Source organism: Muntiacus reevesi, chromosome 5 (assembly GCF_963930625.1).
Source record: "Muntiacus reevesi chromosome 5, mMunRee1.1, whole genome shotgun sequence".
NCBI classification, from domain to species: domain Eukaryota; kingdom Metazoa; phylum Chordata; class Mammalia; order Artiodactyla; family Cervidae; genus Muntiacus; species Muntiacus reevesi.
In genome coordinates this window covers 53102345-53123783 of record NC_089253.1, presented here as the reverse complement: position 1 = coordinate 53123783, position 21439 = coordinate 53102345, and the positions used below count along the sequence as shown (strand labels likewise).

The 21439-nt window shown below is 46.8% G+C and overlaps 1 protein-coding gene across 9 annotated transcripts in view; it reads right to left on the bottom strand.

The window, feature by feature from the left end:
• SRGAP2 (SLIT-ROBO Rho GTPase activating protein 2) overlaps window positions 1-21439 on the bottom strand; it is a 249096-nt gene that overhangs the window by 22955 nt on the left and 204702 nt on the right. For all 9 annotated transcript variants that reach the window (XM_065938270.1, XM_065938271.1, XM_065938265.1 and 6 more), the window contains 5 exons: window positions 21013-21037; window positions 14401-14461; window positions 5652-5729; window positions 4606-4740; window positions 2920-3025 (listed from right to left, as the gene is read on the bottom strand). In XM_065938270.1, coding sequence (XP_065794342.1) covers window positions 2920-3025; window positions 4606-4740; window positions 5652-5729; window positions 14401-14461; window positions 21013-21037 — 405 coding nt within the window. The remainder of the gene's footprint in view (window positions 1-2919; window positions 3026-4605; window positions 4741-5651; window positions 5730-14400; window positions 14462-21012; window positions 21038-21439) is intronic.

The window sequence follows — 21439 nt, the reverse complement described above, 5'->3', positions numbered from 1 at the left end:
CATGGCAGAAGGGATGGGCTGTCACTTCTGAGATTAGGTTACAGAGACTGGCTGCTGTCCTAGACGACCTCTCGCTTGCTTGGAGCGAAGCCAGCTGCCACGTCCTGAACAGCTCTGAAGGTGAGGCCATGAGATGAAGAACTGATGGAGGCCTCCAGCCAACAGTTAGCTGGAAAAGGAGGCCCTCAGTCCAACAACCTGCAAGGAACCGAGTCCTGCCAACACAGCGTGAGAGAACTTGGAAGTGGATCCTTTCCCAGTCGAGCCTTCAGAAGAAACTGCAGCCCTGCTCCCAATACTCACTGCAACCTCATGAAACCTGTAGCCAGAGGCCCCCAGCTAAGCTGCACCTAGATTCTCAACCCACAAAAACTGGGACCAAATAATAAATGCCTATTGTTTGAAGCTGTTAAGTTTTAGGGCAATTTGTTACACAGTAATTGATAGTCAAAGTAGATGCTAAGAAAGTGTAATGTTAATCATTAACAAGGCCTACTGGACAGACGTGTACTCAAGGTTCATACAGTGGACTGGACACTAGCTACACAGAAGTATGTGGGAACAGGTCAAGTCCACACCACATTGGTGTACTGTGCAAGGAGTTTCACACCTATCTGTCTGTCTGTATATCTACCTATCTGTCTCAATTCTGAGAGTTCCTTCAGCTGGAGGACTGTACAATCCCAAAAAATACCACAGCCAGAAATAAAGTACACGCGTCCTCAGGACACATCCAGCAAAGAAAGGAGAGCGGTCCTAACAGTCGGGGCCCAGGCAGAGTCTCCCTGGGGAACTACCTGCCAACTCTGGCCTTGTTACCTGCCACCTTCTCAGACAGTCTTTTCCATCAGTTGTGTCCCGCACTCCATTTATCATTTTAGGAAATACTGTGGTATTAATGTTGCATCTTTTCAATGAAGTACTTTGATGAGCAAGTGATCTTTTTTTAACCATGAAGAGAAGTTAAACACAGCAAACGTCATCAGTTGAACTGGTACAATTTTCCACATTTCCTTCAGCAGTGGCCACCTTCTCCTGCTCTTATGATGCTTACTCTGCTGTTTCCCCCACCCCTCCACCTAGCAGGAAGAAAATGCGGGGAAGAGAGTGGGCGCATTGTGCTCACACATGGAGTCACCCCACACCCTGCCGGCCCCCTGCCTGCTTCCCCATGACCACCCGGCTTCTTGCTCTGGGGAGCAGCCCAGGCTCTCTGAGGGCAGGTGTCAGTCCACAAGGGGAGATGAGGGTGGCCTGGTGGCCCCGAGGAGACCGACGGGCTGCAGAGTCATTACTAGAGCTTCTATTTCTGTCTGCCTGAAATAGGCGGCCTGTGAACCCCTGCTCGAGTCATGAGGCGCTCTCGACTACAGGCAGTGGTGGCACTGAGTCAGGGCCCAGCAGTGAATGGTGCGGACACGGCCGTGTGGAGGCAGTGGGCTGCGGCCGGCAGCAGGACTGACATGGGGCGGCGGCACCCACAAAGGTCTCTGGCGGGGGCCACTGGCCCGGGGGCCTCAAGGCCAGGCTGACCCTAGTCTGTAGGCAGGCTGAGGCTCCTGAGATGGCCTGTGAACATGTATTCCACTGAAGCAGAGACTAACCCACTAGGAAGAGTCTTCATTTTCACAAAGAAATAAGAGCTAAAACACCCTTGGTCTAAGTTTCATGCACCCCCCCCCCCCTTTTTTTTGTTAAAAATAGATTTAAAGGCCTAGAGAAATGTTTTCCCACTATATGAAAAGGTATAAAGCCAGGGAGATGATAACTGCAACGGAATGCATCCTCAGCACTGGGGGGCATCGGGAGAAATGGGACTGGTGAACTGTGGTCCCTGGACTACATACATCCAGGCAGCAACCCTTACTCCACAGGAAACTGCAGCCACACGGCTGTCAGATCCAGTACTGCCGGATCTAATGATTTTTCCAAGAGAAGCCAGAAATCCAGATTTTTTTAAGTGTAAAATCTCCCAATATTTAAATGCTTCAATGCTTTCAAGACACAGTGGATTTAATGGGAACACACCTACGGGCCTTATCTGGCCCTCAAGTTGCTCACTTATACACTCTGGCCCAGCTGGTGGAGGGGCTGCCATGAAACCAATGGGTAAAGACAGACGTGCCTGGGGGAGGCGCCTGCCTACTTAGACTCCCTACCTGGAGGGCCAGTAGGTGCCTCCAGTTAACATATCCACAGCATCAGCACCTGGTCCTGATTCCTTCCTCCATGTCTTGTCTTCCCCACAAATGGCACTAATGCTCATGACAAAAATTCAGAATTTCTCTCTTTCTACACCCCACCCATCAGCAGGTCCTGTACAGGCTGTGCTCCAATAGATCCCAAACCTGACCCTCCCCCACCCTCCACCCTTCCCTCCCTGGTCTGAGACTGCACAGTAACTTCTCCACAAAGCAGCTTTTAAAAATAAATTAGAAAATCAGATCACAACACTCTTCCGCTTAAAACTCTCTAATGGCCTCTTCAAATCCAAACCCACAGTTGCCATGACTTTCGGAGCCTGATGACCTTGACCCTGGCTCCCTCCTTCCCTTCACTGAGGCTGCTGCTCATACACCGTCTCCCCAGAGAGGCCTTTGCTGATGACCCCTCTGTGCCGGCTCCCCTCTGTCATCCCTGCCCTGACCCTTCACTTGCATTTCTTTATTTTTCTTCTAAGCACTTATCATTACCTCATGTGTCTGTTATTGTCTGTGTCCTCTGCTAGAACAGGAGTCAAATGATATCTAGGCTTCTGTCTCTATTTCACAATGTATTTTTACATCCTAAAACCATGCCCAGCATGTAGTAGGTGTGCAATAAGTATTTGTTGGTCTGGAGGGATCAACTCAGGTCCCACAAAAACTTTCACTGGGCGAAGCCGAGGCCGATCAGCTGCTCCCAGGGAAGTCTACTCACTGATTGAGGAAGGCAAAGAGGTATCTCATGACAATCAGAGTGGTTTTGGGGAGGGCCAGGAGGACCTTCCGGATGTGCAGAGCTCGTTCCTGCAGGCTGTCCATTGCTGAAAGAAGAAAGCCACGTGTTACCCTCCACTGGGAGCCCAGGGACCAGTGGTCAGGAGGCCCTGACTCGAAGCATGTACAACAGGGAGCGGCCGGTTCCAGCCCACACAGACTGGGCCTGCATGAGGGGCTCCTTGTGGTGGGGCTTTGGCAATGGAGCTCAGACCCTTCACTGGGGCAGGACTTAAGATGTCTGGTCCTTGGGCACAGAAGGGTTGGGCAAATTCCCCACAGCATCCGCCACCCCCTTATTACAACACCAAAACAGGGAACTGCCCAGAAACGGCTGTGACTGTCCCCCAGCCTTGGAGGGCCTGCGTGGAAGGTCTGTGTGGGTCTCGTCCTGCCTGCTCCACATATGCACCCCTCAGCCCCTGGACAAGTCTGGCTTATCTTCCCCACTCTCTTATCTGTAGTGGGGATGGCAGGATGTGACCAGAGGCAAGAACTGGCAGGCCCCCGTGCAAGCAGTGATACTGGGAGAAAACCAGAGCGCTTTCCTGACTCCAGGTGTGGCCCAAGGCCCGGACCTCCCCAGGGCCTGCTTTCCCACATTCACACTGTGCCATGTGGATATTGTCATTTGCTATGAGAGCCTTTCCGTGAAAACAAAGTGGGAGATACTGGATCAGGGGCACACCTCAAGGTACCCTGTACTATCCTGGCAACCCCCATTCTCTTAGCACACTCCACCCAGGCCCCATCCTGGAAGGAGACGTGAAGACGTGAGGGGTGCATCTACCTGGTCACTCACAGAACTCAGGTCCACCAGGACTGCCACAAACAGTGGGTAAATCAACAAAACAAGGGAGCTAGCTTCCTGAGCTCTCAGGGGATGTGGTAAATCAAACTGGAAACTGGGGGGGGGGGGGGTTGGGGGGTGGGTATGAAGACCTTCATTGATCTGGGGGGAAAACTTTTCTTCATTTCAAAGGAACTGCCTCCTCCAGCCTCTGGAACCATTATCTCAATGGAGTCTGCTCCCAGAACGACCTAATATTAATCCAGGTTTCCATGGACAACAAATGAGAGGGTGTTCCAGTATAATAAATGGCCAGGAGTAGCTTTTCAAGCCCCAAATTTTAGAGTAAGAGGCAGACAAACTTTAAGCTATCTGTTTTATCTAAAGATCAAGTAGAGACTCTCTCTCTCTCTCTGAGAAAATATCATATCAGTACTTTTAATGTGCAGAGGGCATGAATTCCTAGAAGAATACATATTAACACATCTCACAGATAAAAGCAACAAGCAGGAGATATTTGTAACACGTGTATTCTCCCTCTGTATCATGAAAAGCACAAGTACTAACGTATAAGCTTCTAAGAGCTGAAAAGGACTGTATTTTCTATATGAACATATTAAGAGAGACAAAGCCCAGCAAAACAAAGCAGTTTAAAGTGATTCAGAGAGAAAAACCAGGAGTTCTGACTTGCGGTCCAGATTCTTCCTGAAAAGTCACTCTTTTTCCTCTCCTACAACAAGGAAGAGACTTCACAGGGGGAAACAAAAAAAATTACTGTAAACCTGGAAATTTCTCTGTTGCTCCGGCCCAGAATGAGCTTGCGGTCGGGGTACTTACTGACGCAGGCCATCAGGTCGTGGAAGATGTCCTTGGGGAAGAGCGGGTGCTCGAGCCCCCGGAAGTACAGCTTCAGGACACCGGCTATGGAGTCCATGTCGTGGTCATTCTGGTCCCCAGCCAGGGGGTCCTCTCCTGAGGGTGAGAAACCCCCCAAACAGGAAAGAGAGAGTGAGAGGGGTAAAAACACGCAGGATGAAGAGAGCTGGTAGGGAAGGAGTGCCCTATTCAAGTCTTCACCAAAATCCATCAGCTCTCCGCTCAGCACGGGGCCACCAGGGACTAGAGGAAGCAAGGGCTGCTCAGGTTCGGGGGCCCTGGGGTCAGAGCAGGGGCAAAGGCGACCATTAACGTGAATCTGTGTGTGCCTGACTAGCTCAGGGACGTTCCCTATGGGCCAGGGAAGGGACAGGGCAACCGGCTCTCTCCTAAGCATCATGAAAGCAGGCCGGGCCTGAGCCCCGAGGGGAGGGAGATGGGGCCAGGGAGGCCAGCCTCTCTGACTGGCTCTCCTTCTAGGCCTGCAACTAGCACACCTACTTGCAAGAGAACAAACATGCTGGCGTTCCCCATGGAAAATTTCCTATCAGACATAATTAGATTTAATGATAGGACCAACCTCAAATTGAAACTATATATATCCATTACAGGCAAGGAAATTGCCAAAGCTTGCCCACTACCTTAAGAGCCCACAAGATAATAAATGGGCTACGTGAACAGGCATGTTTGCCCCGACACCAAGGATTCCAGGTAGAGCCGCAAACTGCGCAGATATCACAGTTAGCTTCTTGGGTTTGGGTGGACTGTCCGCAGGAGAGGGACGGGAAGAGAGGGACTGGGAAGGGGGAAACTGGGACATTCCCGGCATCTCCCTGCATATCTGGGAGGGCGGGGTGGGGAGGATGTCTACAGAGGGAAGAGGCTGGGCTGAAGGGGGAGGCACGCTGGCTTGCTGACGCTGGGTGCCTCTCTGGGAAGAAAGGGTGGAGCCACTAACCCCGGGGACTGGCAAATGTCTGGCCTTATCTTTAGGGCTGTTTCCTCACCTCTCTCAAAGGCATTTTTGATGTCATTCACTTCCACCTGGGATCCTGACACCCGGAAAATTCCTTCATGCTGGAGCCCTAGAAAGACAGGGAACAATGATCAAGGAGACAAAAAAGCAAATTCACAGCCACAGCGCCAAGCTTAGGTGAGTGTCTGTCTCCCGCAGCCGGCGTGTATTTAAGCATCCTGTCTCTCTTCTTCAGGCCAGAGGAGAAAGCCTATACAGGGATGGTGGAAAGGTCACTGCAATGAATGTGAGGCATTGGCCGAAAGAGAGCACCGAGCCAGAGACTTAAAAAAGAGTCGTCTATGCCATTCTGATTCTGACCAAGTCTATGAAGCAGGTTCCTCTTCCAGCTTTTGCCTCTCTGTTCCCCCCACAAAGTAGAGAGGTGATTTCTGTCACCTCCTTATCCTGCAGGATCAGGGAGGCGATCCAGGAGCATGGCAGGCAAGCCATTAGACACGATCAGAGTTTCCCGAGGTGTGAGATCATGATTAGTACCTCAGCTGTCCTAACACAGTTCAGCTGTTCTAGGCGACAGTGCTCTCACTACTTATGAAAAAGGGAGGACATATGTTGGTACAGCCACAATGGAGAACAGTGTGGAGTTTCCTTAAAAAACTGCAAAAAGAACTACCATATGATTCAGCAATCCCACTCCTGGACATAAATCCCCCAAAAAAACATAATTCAAAAAGATACATGCACCCTAATGTTCACTGCAGCACTATTTACAGCAGCCAAGACACTGAAGCAACTTAAATGTCCATCAACAGAGGAATGGATAAAGAAGATGTGGTATATATACACAATGGAATATTACTCAGCCATGAAAAAGAATGAAATAATACCACAGCAACACGGATAGACCTAGAGGTTATCATACTAAGTTAACTGGGACAGAAAAGGACAATTATCATATGTTAACCACTTACATGTGGAGTCTGAAAAACGGATACAAATGAGCTTATCTATAAAACAGAAAGAGACTCAACAGACTTCAAAAACAAACCTACGGTCACCAAAGGGGAAGGTGGGGGAGGGGTAAATCAGGAGGCTGGGAACATATATACATTAGAGGCAGTCAACAAGGACCTGCTATGCAGCACAAGGCACTCTACTCGAAATGCTGTGATAACCTACAAGGGAAAAAAGTCTGAAAAAGAACAGATATAAGTCTCTATATAACTGAATCACCCTGCTGTACCCCTGAAAGTAACACACTGTTGTAAACCAGATAAGTAAATAAAAAGTAAAACAGCGATCAGCCCACAGTGAGCATCACAGGTGCTGTGCCAGTTACTGGTCCTTCATGCAGCCTGACGCTAAAGGCAGCATGCCTGAAGACCACGCTAGAATGACGTGCACGAAAACTGTGTCTTTTTGAAGTCTGTTGGAGTAAAACTAACCATGGAAAAGTAACGTGTGTGGTGATCGCTTATGCGCTTACAGGCACAGAAGGCAGGGGTTACCAGGAAGTCCATTTTCTAGCAGCGAGGACTGATAAGAGATGATCTGCCTGAGGCTATACAGATGATAGGAACCAGAGTCAGGACGTAAAACTAGGCCTTCCGGCTGCAATCATGTATTCATTCCTTAACACCGGGCTTGTGGGGCCTACTGGAGTGAAAGTGCAGAGGGGGGATCTCATTTGTCAGCTGACTATGGGCATGGCTCATAGAGAGCCCCACACAGGCAACTCAGAACTCAAGGGGTGGACCAGGAAGCAGGAGCCCTGGGGCTGCACTGAACTGGCGTCTTTCCTCCTATCAGCTCTGTCCAGTTTCCTCAGGAGCCCTGTGGCTTAATCCTGGGCACTTTGTTAAAGTCCTGCTCTCACTGAATGATCTACTGAAACTTCCCAATCTCAAACACCTTTTTTGGAAAACAAAAGAGAATAATGTTATACTTTGCCCACTATTTTGGGACTCCCCTCTTGATGAGGGAGGGTGAATGAATTCTATCTACTTTGAAGTAAACCACACAGGCCAGGACTGAATTCTGAATCCAACTGAAGCAACAGTAAGAAGTAAGCACAGGGAATTGAATTCTCTCACTTGTAATAGGACTGAAGTTGTCCGTTACTTTAGGGAACTTTCTAGACTATCCCTCACAGAATCAGAATGGCAGGCCATGTCAGGACCCCGAAGTAACAGCACCGTATTACAGTGGTTACCAATGGGGAGAAACAGATACTGCTGTGCAGACACAGAACATGAACAGTAAGTTTCCGACAGAAACGGTCACATACTCAGTGACTTGTCAAAACCACAGTGAAATATAAGGCACTGTCATCTCAGGGACCAGGCTGCTCAGTGTCACTGGCAGAGCTTGCTGACGGAGGATCATCTCGGCACGTTTTGATAGATTAGACATCAACGACACGCCAATTTGGTGCACAAGCCCAGGGCAAGAAGAAATCATGGGAAAGCTTAGTGAAAATCAGGCAGCAGGCCTGAGACACACTGAGGTCCCTTTCAGTCTGGTTTCTATTTCCCTTTGAGAACCCAGGCTTTAGAAGGGTCAGTGTGTGTTCCTGCTAAACAGACAGAATCTTTAGATGATGATTCTGAAAGCAGGAACATTAACAAATGGTGGATTTCCAGAAGGAGGAGGGGAAAAGAAACTGGCTTTTTATGATAATGCAGGTAAGACCTCACATCCCTCAGTTGACACCTGCATGATCATTCTCCTTTTTCCTTAGTGCTGACTAACATAAAAGCATAAAGCCAATCAGACTTCGGTAAGTTATTTGGAAATAGCACAAAACCTTCCATTTTGAGCTAGATCTAGCTGTTGCCAAGAGTTGCTCTCCTAGAGAAGTCTCAAGATGATTGCTACAACACCAGCTTCTGCTCATGTGACTCTGCTCCCTTCCTCATGAAAATGGTGGGGTTTTTCCATACTGAGTGAGTCTCAATTGTTCCTCACATCCCTTCCCTTAAGTCTTCCTGGATCACCCGACCCACCACTTATAGGTGAGCCTCAGTTTTCCCATCTATATAATAGGGACTAGAATGAATGTGGGCTTCCCAGGTGGCATTAGTGGTAAAAAACCCACCTGGCAATTGCAGGAGACATAAGAGATGCAGATTCGATACCTGGGCTGGGAAGATCCCCTGGAGAAGGGCATGGCAACCTACTCCTGTATTCTTGCCTGGAGAATCCCATGGACAGAGGAGCCTGGTGGGCTACAGTCTGTCGGGTCGCAAAGAGTTGGCATGACTGAAGCAACTTAGCATGCACGCACGCAGAAAATAGTTGATGTTGTTTAGTCACTGAGTTGTTCTGACTCTTTTCCGACCCCATGGACCATAGCCTGCCAGGCTCCTCTGTCCATGGGATTTTCCAGGCAAGAATACAGGAGTGGGTTGCCATGATCTCCTCCAGGGGATCTTCCCAGCCTAGGCACTGAACCCACGTCTCCTGCGTTGGCAGGCAGATTCTTTATCACTGAGCCTCCAGGGAAGCTCACTAGCACCTCCCAGGGAACATGAAGATAGTAAGGCTGTGCAAATTTTGGCAATTGGTAGACCACAGACGTTTTTGGGGCTAAGAAAAGTTATCGACCTTATCCCCATTAAATGTACATGTACAAATATTACCCATCATGTTTAGGGAGTTCGGGAACACCATAAGTCCTTATATATCAGGAAATAACTCAATTTTCTGAACAACAGTTATTTTTTGGCCACACTGTATGGCTTTTGGGATTTTAGTTTCTCAACCAGGGATTGAACCTGTGCCCCCTGAATTGGAAGCACGGAGTCCTAGTCACTGGACCACCAGGGAATTTGTTCCATCTTATAAAATGGCTTCAGAATTGCTAGCTCTAGCTCACCACCCTGTGACAGAAAAATTACCAACTACCGTACATTGTTTGTTTACAGTTCTTTTTATCAAAATCCTATCTGTCAAAGATAATTAGACTATTTTCTTCCTCATCTCCTCAGTGCTATTCATTTGCAACACAGTTAGGTTTATTTATTACTGTTTGCATTCCATTTGGGGTTTTACCCACATCCTCGTTTAATGTATTTGTTTGCCTTTTGAGTATGGAAAACACCCATGTAGTTCTAAAAGTCAAAACTACACAAAAAGAAATATTCAGAGAAATGTCACTTCAATCCCATGTCCCATTCTCAGCCTTCCCCACCCATCTGTGCAGATAATCAGTTAAATATTAGTTTTTGGATTCATCCTTCCTGTATTTCTTCTTGCAGAAGTGAGAAGGCCCATGTATATTCTTATACCCTCTTCTTTCTCACATGAAAGACAACATGCTATAGATATTCTTTTGCACTTTGCTTTTTTTGACTTGACAATATATCCTGGCAATCTCTCCAGGTCATTTCATGGAACTCTTCCCCATTTTTTTTATTTTAAATAGCTTCAGAGTTTCCCACTGTGTGGGTATACCATCAGTTCAGTTTGGTTCAATCCAGTCGCTCAGTTGTGTCTGACTCTTTGTGACCCCATGGACTGCAGATCGCCAGGCCTCCCTGTCCATTACCAACTCCCAGAGTCTACTTAAACTCATGTCCATCGCATCGGTGATGCCATCCAACCATCTCATCCTCTGTCGCCCCCTTCCCCTCCCACCTTCAGTCTTTCCCAGCATCAGGGTCTTTTCCAATGAGTCGATTCTTCGCATCAGGTGGCCAAAGTACTGGAGTTCCAGCTTCAACATCAGTCCTTCCAATGAACACCCAGGACTGATTTCCTTTAGGATGGACTGGTTGGATCTCCTTGCAGTCCAAGGGACTCTCAAGAGTCTTCTCCAACACCACAGTTCAAAGCATCAATTCTTCAGCACTCAGCTTTCTTTATAGTCCAACTCTCACATCCATACATGACTACTGGAAAAACCATAGCCTTGACTAGACGGATCTCTGTGAAAAAAGTAATATTTCTGCTTTTTAATATGCTGTTTAGTTGGTCATAACTTTTCTTCCAAGGAGCAAGTGTCTGTTAATTTCATGGCTGCAGTCACCATCTGCAGTGATTTTGGAGCTCAAAAAAAATAAAATCTGCCACTGTTTCCACTCTTTCCCCATCTATTTGCCATGAAATGATGGGACCAGATGCCATGATTTTAGTTTTGTGAATATTGAGCTTTAAGCCAACTTTTTCACTCTCCTCTTTCACTTTCATCAAGAGGCTCTTTAGTTCTTCTTCACTTTCTGCCATAAGGGTGGCATCATCTGCATATCTGAGGTTATTGATATTTCTCCCGGCAATCTTGATTCCAGCTTGTGCTACATCCAGTCCAGTGTTTCTCATGATGTACTTTGCATATAAGTTAAATAAGCAGGGTGACAATATACAGCCTTGAAGTACTCCTTTTCCTATTTGGAACCAGTCTGTTGTTCCATGTCCAGTTCTAACTGTTGCTTCTTGATCTGCATACAGATTTCTGAGGAGGTAGGTTAGGTGATCTGGTATTCTCATCTCTTTAAGAATTTTCCACAGTTTGTTGTGATCCACACAGTCAAAGGCTTTGGCATAGTCAATAAAGCAAGAGTAGATGTTTTTCTGGAACTCTCTTGCTTTTTCGATGATTCAACGGATGTTGGCAATTTGATCTCTGGGTTGCCTTTTCTAAATCCAGCTTGAACATCAGGAAGTTCATGGTTCACGTACTGTTGAAGCCTGGCTTGGAGAATTTTGAGCATTACTTTGCTAGAGTGTGCAATGAGTGCAATCGTGCAGTAATTTGAACATTCTTTGGCATTGCCTTTCTTTGGGATTGGAATGAAAATTGACCTTTTCCAGTCCTGTGGCCACTGCTGCATTTTCCAAATTTGCTGGCACATTAAGTGCAGCTTTTTTTTTTTTTTTTGAGTGCAGCTCTTTAACAGCGTCACCTTTTTGGATTTGAAATAGCTCAACTGGAATTTCACTAGCTTTGTTTGTAGTGATGCTTCCTAAGGCCTACTTGACTTTGCATTCCAGAATGTCTGGCTCTAGGTGAGTGATCACACCATTGTGGTTATCTGGGTCATGAAGATCTTTTTTGTATAGTTCTGTGTATTCTTGCCACCTCTTCTTAATATCTTCTGCTTCTGTTAGATCCATACCATTTCTGTCCTTTACTGTGCTCATCTTTGCATGAAATGTTCCCTTGGTATCTCTAATTTTCTTGAAGAGATCTCTAGTCTTTCCCATTCTATTGTTTTCCTCTATTTCTTTGCACTGATCGCTGAGGAAGGCTTTCTTCTCTCTCCTTGCTATTCTTTGGAACTCTGCATTCAGATGGGTGTATCTTTCCTTCTCTCCTTTGCCTTTAGCTTCCCTTCTTTTCTCAGCTATTTGTAAGGCCTCCTCAGACAACCATTTTGCCTTTTTGCATTTCTTTCTCTTGGGGATGGTACTGATCACTGCCTCCTGTACAATGTCACGAACCTCTGCTCATAGTTCTTCAGGCACTCTGTCAGATATACCATAGTTTACCCTTTATTCATCTATGCATGGTATTTAGGTTGTTTCTAATATTTTCCAATTACAAATGATACTGCAATAAGTAACCTTGTGCACATGTATTTTCACATTTGCAGGTATATCTTCATGGTAAATTCCTAGAAGGACTGTTGGATCAGAAAGCTGGTGTATATGTAGTTTTGTTCGATGCTGCCAAATCCCCCTTCAGAAGGGTTATACCGTTTTTCATTCCCATCAGCAGCACGTGAGAATGCCTGGTTCTCCAGAGCCTCACCACAGAAATGTGTTAAGATTGGCCTCCACATGGACTGTGCCTGTATGGGGGCAGGGACAGGTACATTCACGCCACAGCACCCAGAACCCATCACTTGTCAACAGCTCCACAGTTGACGCCCGGGTCAGGTGGCCGCCATGTCTTCCCTACTGCACCAGCCTCCTGGTTCTTCCTATAGTCTGAGCTCTACACAGCAGCCTGTGATCCTTCAGAAAGATCATTCCCTAACTCTCCAACAGCTTCCCAGCCCACTTAGAACAAAACCCAGACAGCTACCTTAGCCGCTAAACCCTAAGAGTCTGGGCTCTGGCTTCATCTCCTGCCACTCCCCTCTCCACTCATGCTGCCCCAGACTCACTGGCATCCTGCGTGCTTGCTCGCATGTGCCAAGGACCTCGGCCTTTGGTGTTCCTTCTCCCCAGGATGCTCGTCCCCAGATACCCACGCGGCCCCTCCCTCACTTCCTTCAGAACTGCTCATGTCTCATTTTGGGTGACCTACGGGTTTCCCTGAACAACCTGCCTAGAACAGTATCCCCACTCCATTCTCCACCTCCTCACCTTGTTTTACTTTCCTTCATGACACTCACCAATCCCTGATATACATAAGGCTCACGAGGACAGGAGCTTTATTTTGGAATACAATGAGCAATCAATAAGTATACAGATGGCCCTTGACATACAATGGTTTGACTTATGACCTTCTGACTTTCTGGTGGTATAAAAGTGATACACACTCAGTAGAAAACTGACTGATCTTTTCTCGGCTACTGATACACAGTGTAGAACTCTGTCGTGATGCTGGGCAGCAGTCACGAGCCTTAGCTTCTGGCCATGTGAACACAGGTCTAAGCAACCACTGCACTTACCGTCACCCTGTACCCAAACAGCCATTCTGCTTTTCACTCTCAGTACCGTATTCAATGAATTACATGAGACACTCGAGACCTAATTATAAAACTGGCTTGATAGACAGTTGCTGATTGTTCAATATCTCTGTATAATGGTGTTACTTCTAGTGAAAGGAGATATGATGAAAAAACTGTAGCTGATTAGAATAGGATAAGTCATAAGCATGCTAAAATAATTACTGCTCTAAAAACAAACCCAAGCAAGCTCCCAGTTCATTGGGAAAGAGGAAGGGGAGGAAGGTAGAGAGAATGGTAGCTTCTGAATTAAGAGAAGTGATCGTCTACATACCTCCTTAGCTCCAAGGTCATTCTGTTACTGTTCCTATAACTAGTCAGCAGAGCATCTGAAAACAACTTCTGATGCCCAGTTCCTAGAAATCTTCATGGCGCTCGCTCAGATATCTGTCCTTTCTAAACACTCTTAAACTTGGAAGACTGGTTCTCTGGTAATTCATCTCTTTCCCTAAATCCTGTCCAACCAGCCTAGGAAATGGTGAGGAATGGAGTTTATGAGATTCAGCTTCGTCCAAGCAGAAGACAGCGTGACCTGACTTAGGTTGAGAAGGAGCCAGCCCCTGCAGACTCTCAAATATTGGCTACAACACTTTAGGGGCAGCGAGTCACTGAGCTCTGGAGATGTCGTAACAGGTAAGACCAAACCAGAACAGCAACTGAATATTACCATGAGTCATTGCAGCAGTTTAAAAGGGGCTTGTTTTCAAAGCAGTCTGCTGCAGAAAGCCAATGTGACATAATGGTCCAGGCAGTGCAGGGGGAGATAACACAGGCAAAGATGGTGAGTGAGGCAAAACGACCATGACCACGTCGGGCCAGCTAGACTTACCCACATGAGAGCTATAACTTAAAACTCACTCTCAAGCTAGAAAAGGGAGTGTGTTAGTAGCTAAGACACCTGGGGGTTTAAAAACATATGATACATTTCACTCAGTGTTCAGGTGTGGCCATTCTGAGGTAGCAAACGTTATGTGAACAAGTAAGATTTTCCTCCTTTTCTGAGAATCATCAGGGTGGGAAGTCAGTCCCTGTTCTCACTCTGCAAAGAATTCCTGGAAGTTCTTCCCAACTTTGCACAAATAAAAAGGCTGTAATCTTGCTTACCGTGTCTGCTGATAAACCGGATACAGCTTTCTACCACCAGAGGAATTGCCTGGCTGGAATCCTGAAAAGCCATAGAAACACAGCATTAGAATCTTCAGAGGTCACCCAGGGTCAGAGAAAATGGACCAAAACTGTGTGGAGCTTGTCTCAGCTGGACGAGAGGCTGGACCACAAGAAGCAACCAGCCTGTGCTCCAAACCCCAAAGCACATGCACAACCATCTGCTTGGAATGCCTCACACCGAAGTCTTACATTCAGCACATCCCGTACAGAACTAGTCATCTTTTATTCCAAACCAGCTTCCCACCCCTGGCCATACAATCAACCAATAGATATATGTATTTTGCCTCCTAAATATCCCGTAAATCTATTTATTTCTCTCCATCTCTACTGCCACCAATCCAGTTCAATCCATCGGTATCTCCATTCCTACCTGTCATCCTACAAATCAGTTTTTCTTCCCTTATACATGGTTAAGTGAAGTCGCCCAGTCGTGTCCAACTCTTTGCGACCCCACGGACTGACTATAGCCTACCAGGTTCCTCCATCCATGGGATTTTCCAGGCAAGAAAACTGGAGTGGGTTGCCATTTCCTTCTCCAGGAGATCTCCCCGACCCAGGAATTGAACCCGGGTCTCCCGCATTGTGGGCAGATGAGTGATCTTTAAAAGTGCTGTGCACTTAGTTGCTCGGTCGTGTCCGACTCTTTGCGACGCCATGGACTGTAGCCCACCAGGCTCCTCTGTCCATGGGATTTCCCAGGCAAGAATCCTGGAGTCGGTTGCTGTGCCCTCCTCCAGTGGATCTTCCTGACTCAGGGATCGAACCTGGGTCTCCTGTATTGCAAGTGCTTTAAAAGTGCACATTTCATCAGTTACTCTCCAGGTTAAACTCTTTCAAAGACTTCTCGTTATTTTCTGTACACAGCCTTGTGTGTCCGGGGTCGCATCTTATCCAGGTCTGCCTCCTTCTGCTCCTCCCCCAACTCCGCTTCAACCACACTGGCTCCTCTTCTGCTCCTCAGTAAGTCTTCCTTTGCTCATGGATTTGAGGGAGTCATTCCTGCTACTGGAAGCTCTCTTCACCCTGGACCCCCACCCACAGAGTCTCAGGACAAATATCACTTCATTAGGACTGCTTTTCTAGACTCCCCATATGAGATCAAAGCCCTTGTCTATGGGGTCTCAGTACCTTGGCCTTGGTCTTCACACCATGATTATGACTTAATTGTGTGGGTATAAATATTTGCTTGCATTTTGTCACCATCACAGTTCACGTTCCACAGGGCAGTTCCTGTATCAGTTGTTGGTGTCCAGTGCTGGCTAGGATGCTCTCACAGAGCAGGTGTTCAGTTAATATCAGTGGAAGGCAGCAGAATGAATCCACAGGAGCATTAGAATGGGGACTTGTTTGGTATGAAAGGCAAGAAAGAAAAAACCAACTCTTGGACACAGTAGAGACTAACTGGTACTAAACAAAGGCCTCCCAGACATCCATCTTTGCGCTGCCATTTTGCTGGACAACCCTGCCATATATTTAACTTCTTTGGGCCTTAACTTGATATATCTACAAACTGGGGAGGGGTTTGTGGTGAGGAGGGTAATATTGGCACATGAACATGCTGCTGCTGCTAAGTCGCTTCAGTTGTGTCCGACTCTGTGCGATCCCATAGACGGCAGCCCACCAGGCTCCCCTATCCCTGGGAGTCTCCAGGCAAGAGCACTGGAGTGGGTTGCCATTTCCTTCTCCAATGCAGGAAAGTGAAAAGTGAAAGTGAAGTCGCTCAGTCGTGTCCGACTCCTAGCGACCCCATGGACTGCAGCCTACCAGGCTCCTCCGTCCGTGGGGTTTTCCAGGCAAGAGCACTGGAGTGGGGTGCCATTGCCTTCTCCAGCACGTGAACATAGTGCTTTGCACTTATAAAAGAATTTGTAAATTCTTTTGTCGGGTCGTGTATTAAGTGATTTAGATGGGTTGTTCCTGATAACAACCCTATGGGGTGTATATTAATATTATCCTCAACCCTATTGGGTATGTATTAATATTATCCTCATTTGACAAATCAGGAAATGAAGGCTTAGCAAGGTGAAATAGCTGCTTACGGACACAGCTGGTAAGTAGAAGAGCCAGGATTTGAATCCGGGCAGTCTCCCCCTGATACCAAAAATCTCTCTACCATCCATACTGCATCCCAGGAGCCTGGCAAACATAGCCAGGTGTGAATACCAAATATTACTGAAAATCAGCAGGGTTTTCTAATGTAGCTAAATGCATTAATAACTCAGCTCTAAGGAAGAAAGGAATCAGGCAGAATGACTTTAAACCTAGCTAGAAAGGGCCTTGGGCTTCCCTGGTGGCTCAGATGGTAAAGAATCTGCCTGCATTGCAGGAGACCTGGGTTCGATCCCTGGGTTGGAAAGATCCACAGGGGGAGGACACGGCAACCCACTCCAGTATTCTTGCCTGGGAAATCCCATGGACAGAGGAGCCTGGCGGGCTACAGTCCATGAGGTCGAAAAGAATCAGACACGAATGAACGACTGAACACCACAACAGAAAGGGCTTTAGATGTTCAGGACAGAGACTAGGTTCTCCATTGGGGTGGGTCCTGTGACTTCTGTCCATTTAACAGGTTTGTTTGCACCCCTCTCCTGGCTCTGAATTTTCTACTGTAGCCAGGAATTTGGCTGCAATCAGGAAAGCAACTGGCTCTCATGAAGAAGCCAGGGTGACAGAAGAGCCCGCTCCCAAGTGTGCTGGGAACCCATGATGCTGTCACAGGGAGTGGAGTGAGTCAAGGTGCAGCTGGAGTCAGGAAGGTCTCAGCGACCCAAATGCTCATCTCATAACCCCAGACCCGTCTGCTTCCTCCAGCCTTCCAGCTTCGGGAGCCAGGGTCTGCCTTCTTGTTGCCATCACTAATTACACCAGTCAACCTAGGGTGATCTCACGGGAAGAATTTTCATCAGCTTCTCCATATACTAACGAAGAAAATGGGTTCGATAATAAAAAACTCCCAAACCCCATTTTTTGGAGGTCTTTTCTATGTTTACAAACATTATTATACTTGTCATTTACAAATAGTAGCAGTAGTGATGAGGACAATGACATGAGTGTATGTAAAGTTTTCCTGGCCTTGAGTTTAAACATAATAAAGATCCAGAGGGAGGGAGGTCAGGCAGCACAAGTTCTGGGCTTCAACGAGTTGTGTGAGTGCACAATCCTGCCTAGACTTGTGGGAGAAGGGACATCAATGGTAGTTAAAGGGAAGCGTGCAGGGTTGCAGAAAGCAGAGCACCAAAGATATTAAGCTGCATGTCCGCAGCTACCAGTGGTACATCAGAAGAAGTTCAGAGGATAACCTCCTGCAGACAGGAGAGGAGACCTGTCCTACTGCAGAGGCATATTTTTCCCAGTCCCCACTGCTCCAGTGGAGCCTAAGTCAAGAGTCCAGTGAAAACAAATGCTTGACAAAGTCATGAAGGCTTCAGACTCTCTTCTTGTAATGTTTCTGAAGTCTGAGTGAATCCATTTCCCCAGGACATGCCTGGTGAGGACTCTCACTTCACCATCGATCATGCTGCACACAGCGGACTGGGCACGGTCTGTGTGTTCCTATTCAGTGCCTGTCTCTTCCTTTCTTCCTCTCCCCTTCCCTCCTCCAGGGTTGGAGTCCAAGTTAGCTTAATTTTTCTGATTGTAGTCTTTTTGGTCATATAAGCCCAGGATTGGAAGGGGTCTTGAAGGATAATTGGGTCAAATCCCCATTCAATCAGAAGAAAGGAAATTTAAACCAAAAGTGGAGGGAGAAACGTAGCAAACACAACTTGGGAAAGATGGTAAAGCATGGGCTCAGTGATTTGCAGGGGAAAACAATCAAGAAGGTGGCCAGAGAATGTCTAAATGTGCCACCATTTGGCATAATTCCTCACACGGGGATTTCACCATTACTGATCTTTGATACACTTGTTAGATTTCCACTTTCACCAGGGGAGAAAACACTTGATTAGATGTTGATAATAAGGAAAAAAGAGGCATCAGTGTTCCCATGTGGGGCTTCAGGGATTGTGAAGAATGGAGGGTCCCCCATAAGAGAAGGAGAGAAATAAGGAGAGATGCTAGGGAACTGAAGATGTGGCTGGGAAGCTGAGGAGCTAGGCACTGAGGGTGGGGTGCCAATTCAACTCCCGAGCACCGACGTCCCGCCTCTCATTTAGGGGTTAGATACAAAGACTCCAAACAACAGCACTATAGAACAAGTGGATGCTTCGGGAAGGGGAGAGGCAGATTCACCTAAGGCAACACAAGTGACAAGGGAAACAGTATGGAAGGAAGTCAAAAGAGGACCAAACCATGGGGAAATGCCTACAATTTGAGAAACAGAGAGATGGGCCAGCAAAGAAGATATGGAAGTGACAGGAAAGAGAAAATTCTGGGCTTGATGGGAGCAGGGAAAGCTTAGAAAAAAGCAGTTGAGACTTTTTTTTTTTTTTTTTTTAAAGAATAGTCAGATGGCTTGATCCCAGGTTTTGCTAGAGTCAAAAATGACTGGAACCCATTGGGGATCCTCAAAAACAAAAGCTACCAGGTTCTTCTTCTTGTTTGGCTGATTTGCCATAAACAACCAAACAAATTTTATTTCCTGGTTACTTATACAAGATTATGCCTCATCCAAGTTACTTACTGTTTACTTTCCTGAGTATTTTAGAAAAACACTGACCCACCATTATATTTGACCCTCTGGGAAAAAAGTGAATGAAAACAAGGTCTTTACTTGATTGGGGTTTTTGGTGCACCTGGGAACCCTTACATGACTCTAGCACCAGGTAAACGTGCTAAGCACAGCAGGCTGAAAACCAGATGAGCGCCACTCCTCTCTGATTACAGTCCAACCAGGGACACGCACCGCCAAATTGCGGATGCCAAATTGTGGCCTCTGGCACTCCTGCAACCAGAGAGGAGTCCTCCCACCCAGGCCCCATCGCATAGGAGGCTCAGTTTCAGTCCAGAAAATGAAAGGAACAAACTTCAAGTTCAATCCTGTTCTTACTTTTGAAGAAGGGGGTGGTGGGGGTGGGGTGGGGTGTGGGGCTTGCTCCCTCTTTAAGATATCCACTTATTAATTTTAAATGTAATAAATGGTCTCTGAGAGGCACTTCATTCCTCTCTAGCTTTAAATGAAGTTATGAAAGAAAGGGGAAGAAAGAAATAGAGGAACAAGAGGAAAGAGAATTGCAATGACATTTTTATAATTTCAAAAATGTCTAATTGCATCTGATGGTGTTCTCATTAAAAGGAGATCCAAAAGAGAGAAGGGAAAGAAACCGTGACCAGAAAGCAAAGGCAAGTGCGGCTGTGTTATCAACTACCCCAGCGGGACGGCCCAGCCCGCTGAAGCAGTGAAATCGGCCAAAGATCCTGCAGGGGCTGCCACGGCCACAGAAACCACGTGCCCTCGACATTCCATTATCTCCCTGTGGCTACAGCCACTGTGAATTACCCAAAACGACTTTTTAGAGCCTGGATCAGCTTTCCCTTGAGTAGATACAAAGATATTTCTGAGCTCTCTCCACCCCCTCGCTGCTTACTGCTGACTGCATAGCTGGTACAAGCTTAGGGAATACAAAACCATTTTAGTATTTGCCATAAAGTATAATTAGGAAGGCAAATTTGTCACTGCAAAAAAAAAAAACAAAAACAAAAAACACCCAAAACTTCAATTAATTTTTTTTTAAACAAGCACAAGTGCTGTTTAGATTACCCAGATACAGACTACTGGTGCTGTGGTAAGACCTCTCCTAAGGTGGGTTGTGAGAGCTAGCTGCTCAAGGCTCACTGTCAGATTTTAATACAACACTGAAGATAATGCACAAAACTGCAGAGTTCAATGTCTCCTGTTTATTATTCCCAGACCAGACTTAATCTTTATATTTGTAGCATGTCTTGGAAATACATATAGGACAACCGTGAAACCAGAAACAAACAAAAATCTGCAGATTTGGTCCAGGTATTAGCTGCTGTGAGTTACTGACACATTAGTACCTATGAATGAAATGTGAGGCCTCTTTCGTGGTCCCCTAGAGAAGGGGAGCCATTCCAAAGACAGTTCTGGCCCAATCTGCCGGAGTCAAACCAGATCTCTAGTATGTAAGAGAGAGTACATGGCTAGAGAGGAGAGAACCAAGTCAGAAAGCTACCCATCCTTGCCCTACTAAATCAATGAAGTTGCCGCAACATTAAACAGACTATGACTAAGGGGCTTCCCGGGTGGCACTAGTGGTAAAGAACCGGCCTACCAACCTAGGAGACGTAAGAGACGTGGGTTCAATCCCTGGGCTGGGAAGATCCCCCAAAGAAGGAGATGGCAACCCACTCCAGTATCATGCCTGGAGAATTCAATGGAGAGAGGGGCCTGGTGGGCTACAGTCCATACGGTCGCAAAGAGCCGAACACGACTGAAGCAACTTAGCACGCACACGCTGTGACTGAACTGTACACTCCAAAGGCTAGCATGAAGTCAGCAAAGTGTCTTCCCCACCCACCGTGGGGCTCCGTGATATCTGGGGTGTCACCATTTTTGCCAGACACAGCTGCCTCTTGCAGGGCCCTTACCTGTTTCCTCACCGTTGAGCTTCGCCTGTGGCCAGTGGGGAGGAAAAAGAGAAAACGGGATTAAAAACAATCTGTGAGGTGGCTAATGAAATAAGTCACATTAATCAGCTCAGGTCCAGAAGTGGCTAAGAGACTTGATAAGTTACCTTTCAAATAAAGCCCAATCAAGTGCTTTTCACAAAAACTTAGCGGTCTCTGCTTTTAATGTCTGCCAGCATTTAAAAGGAGACTCGGAGGAAACTGGCTCAATTTGCAGTAAAATACGTATGGGTTAGACAACAGGAAGCCCTCTGTGTGCAAGGAGACACTAATAAACACCAAAGGAAGCTACGGTTTTCTTTCTTTTGAAAATCCTTAGGGAAAAGGTAGGGAGTGATTTTCCTGGAATTTAGAGGGTAGAGGGTCCAGACTGGAAGGAACCTTGGTG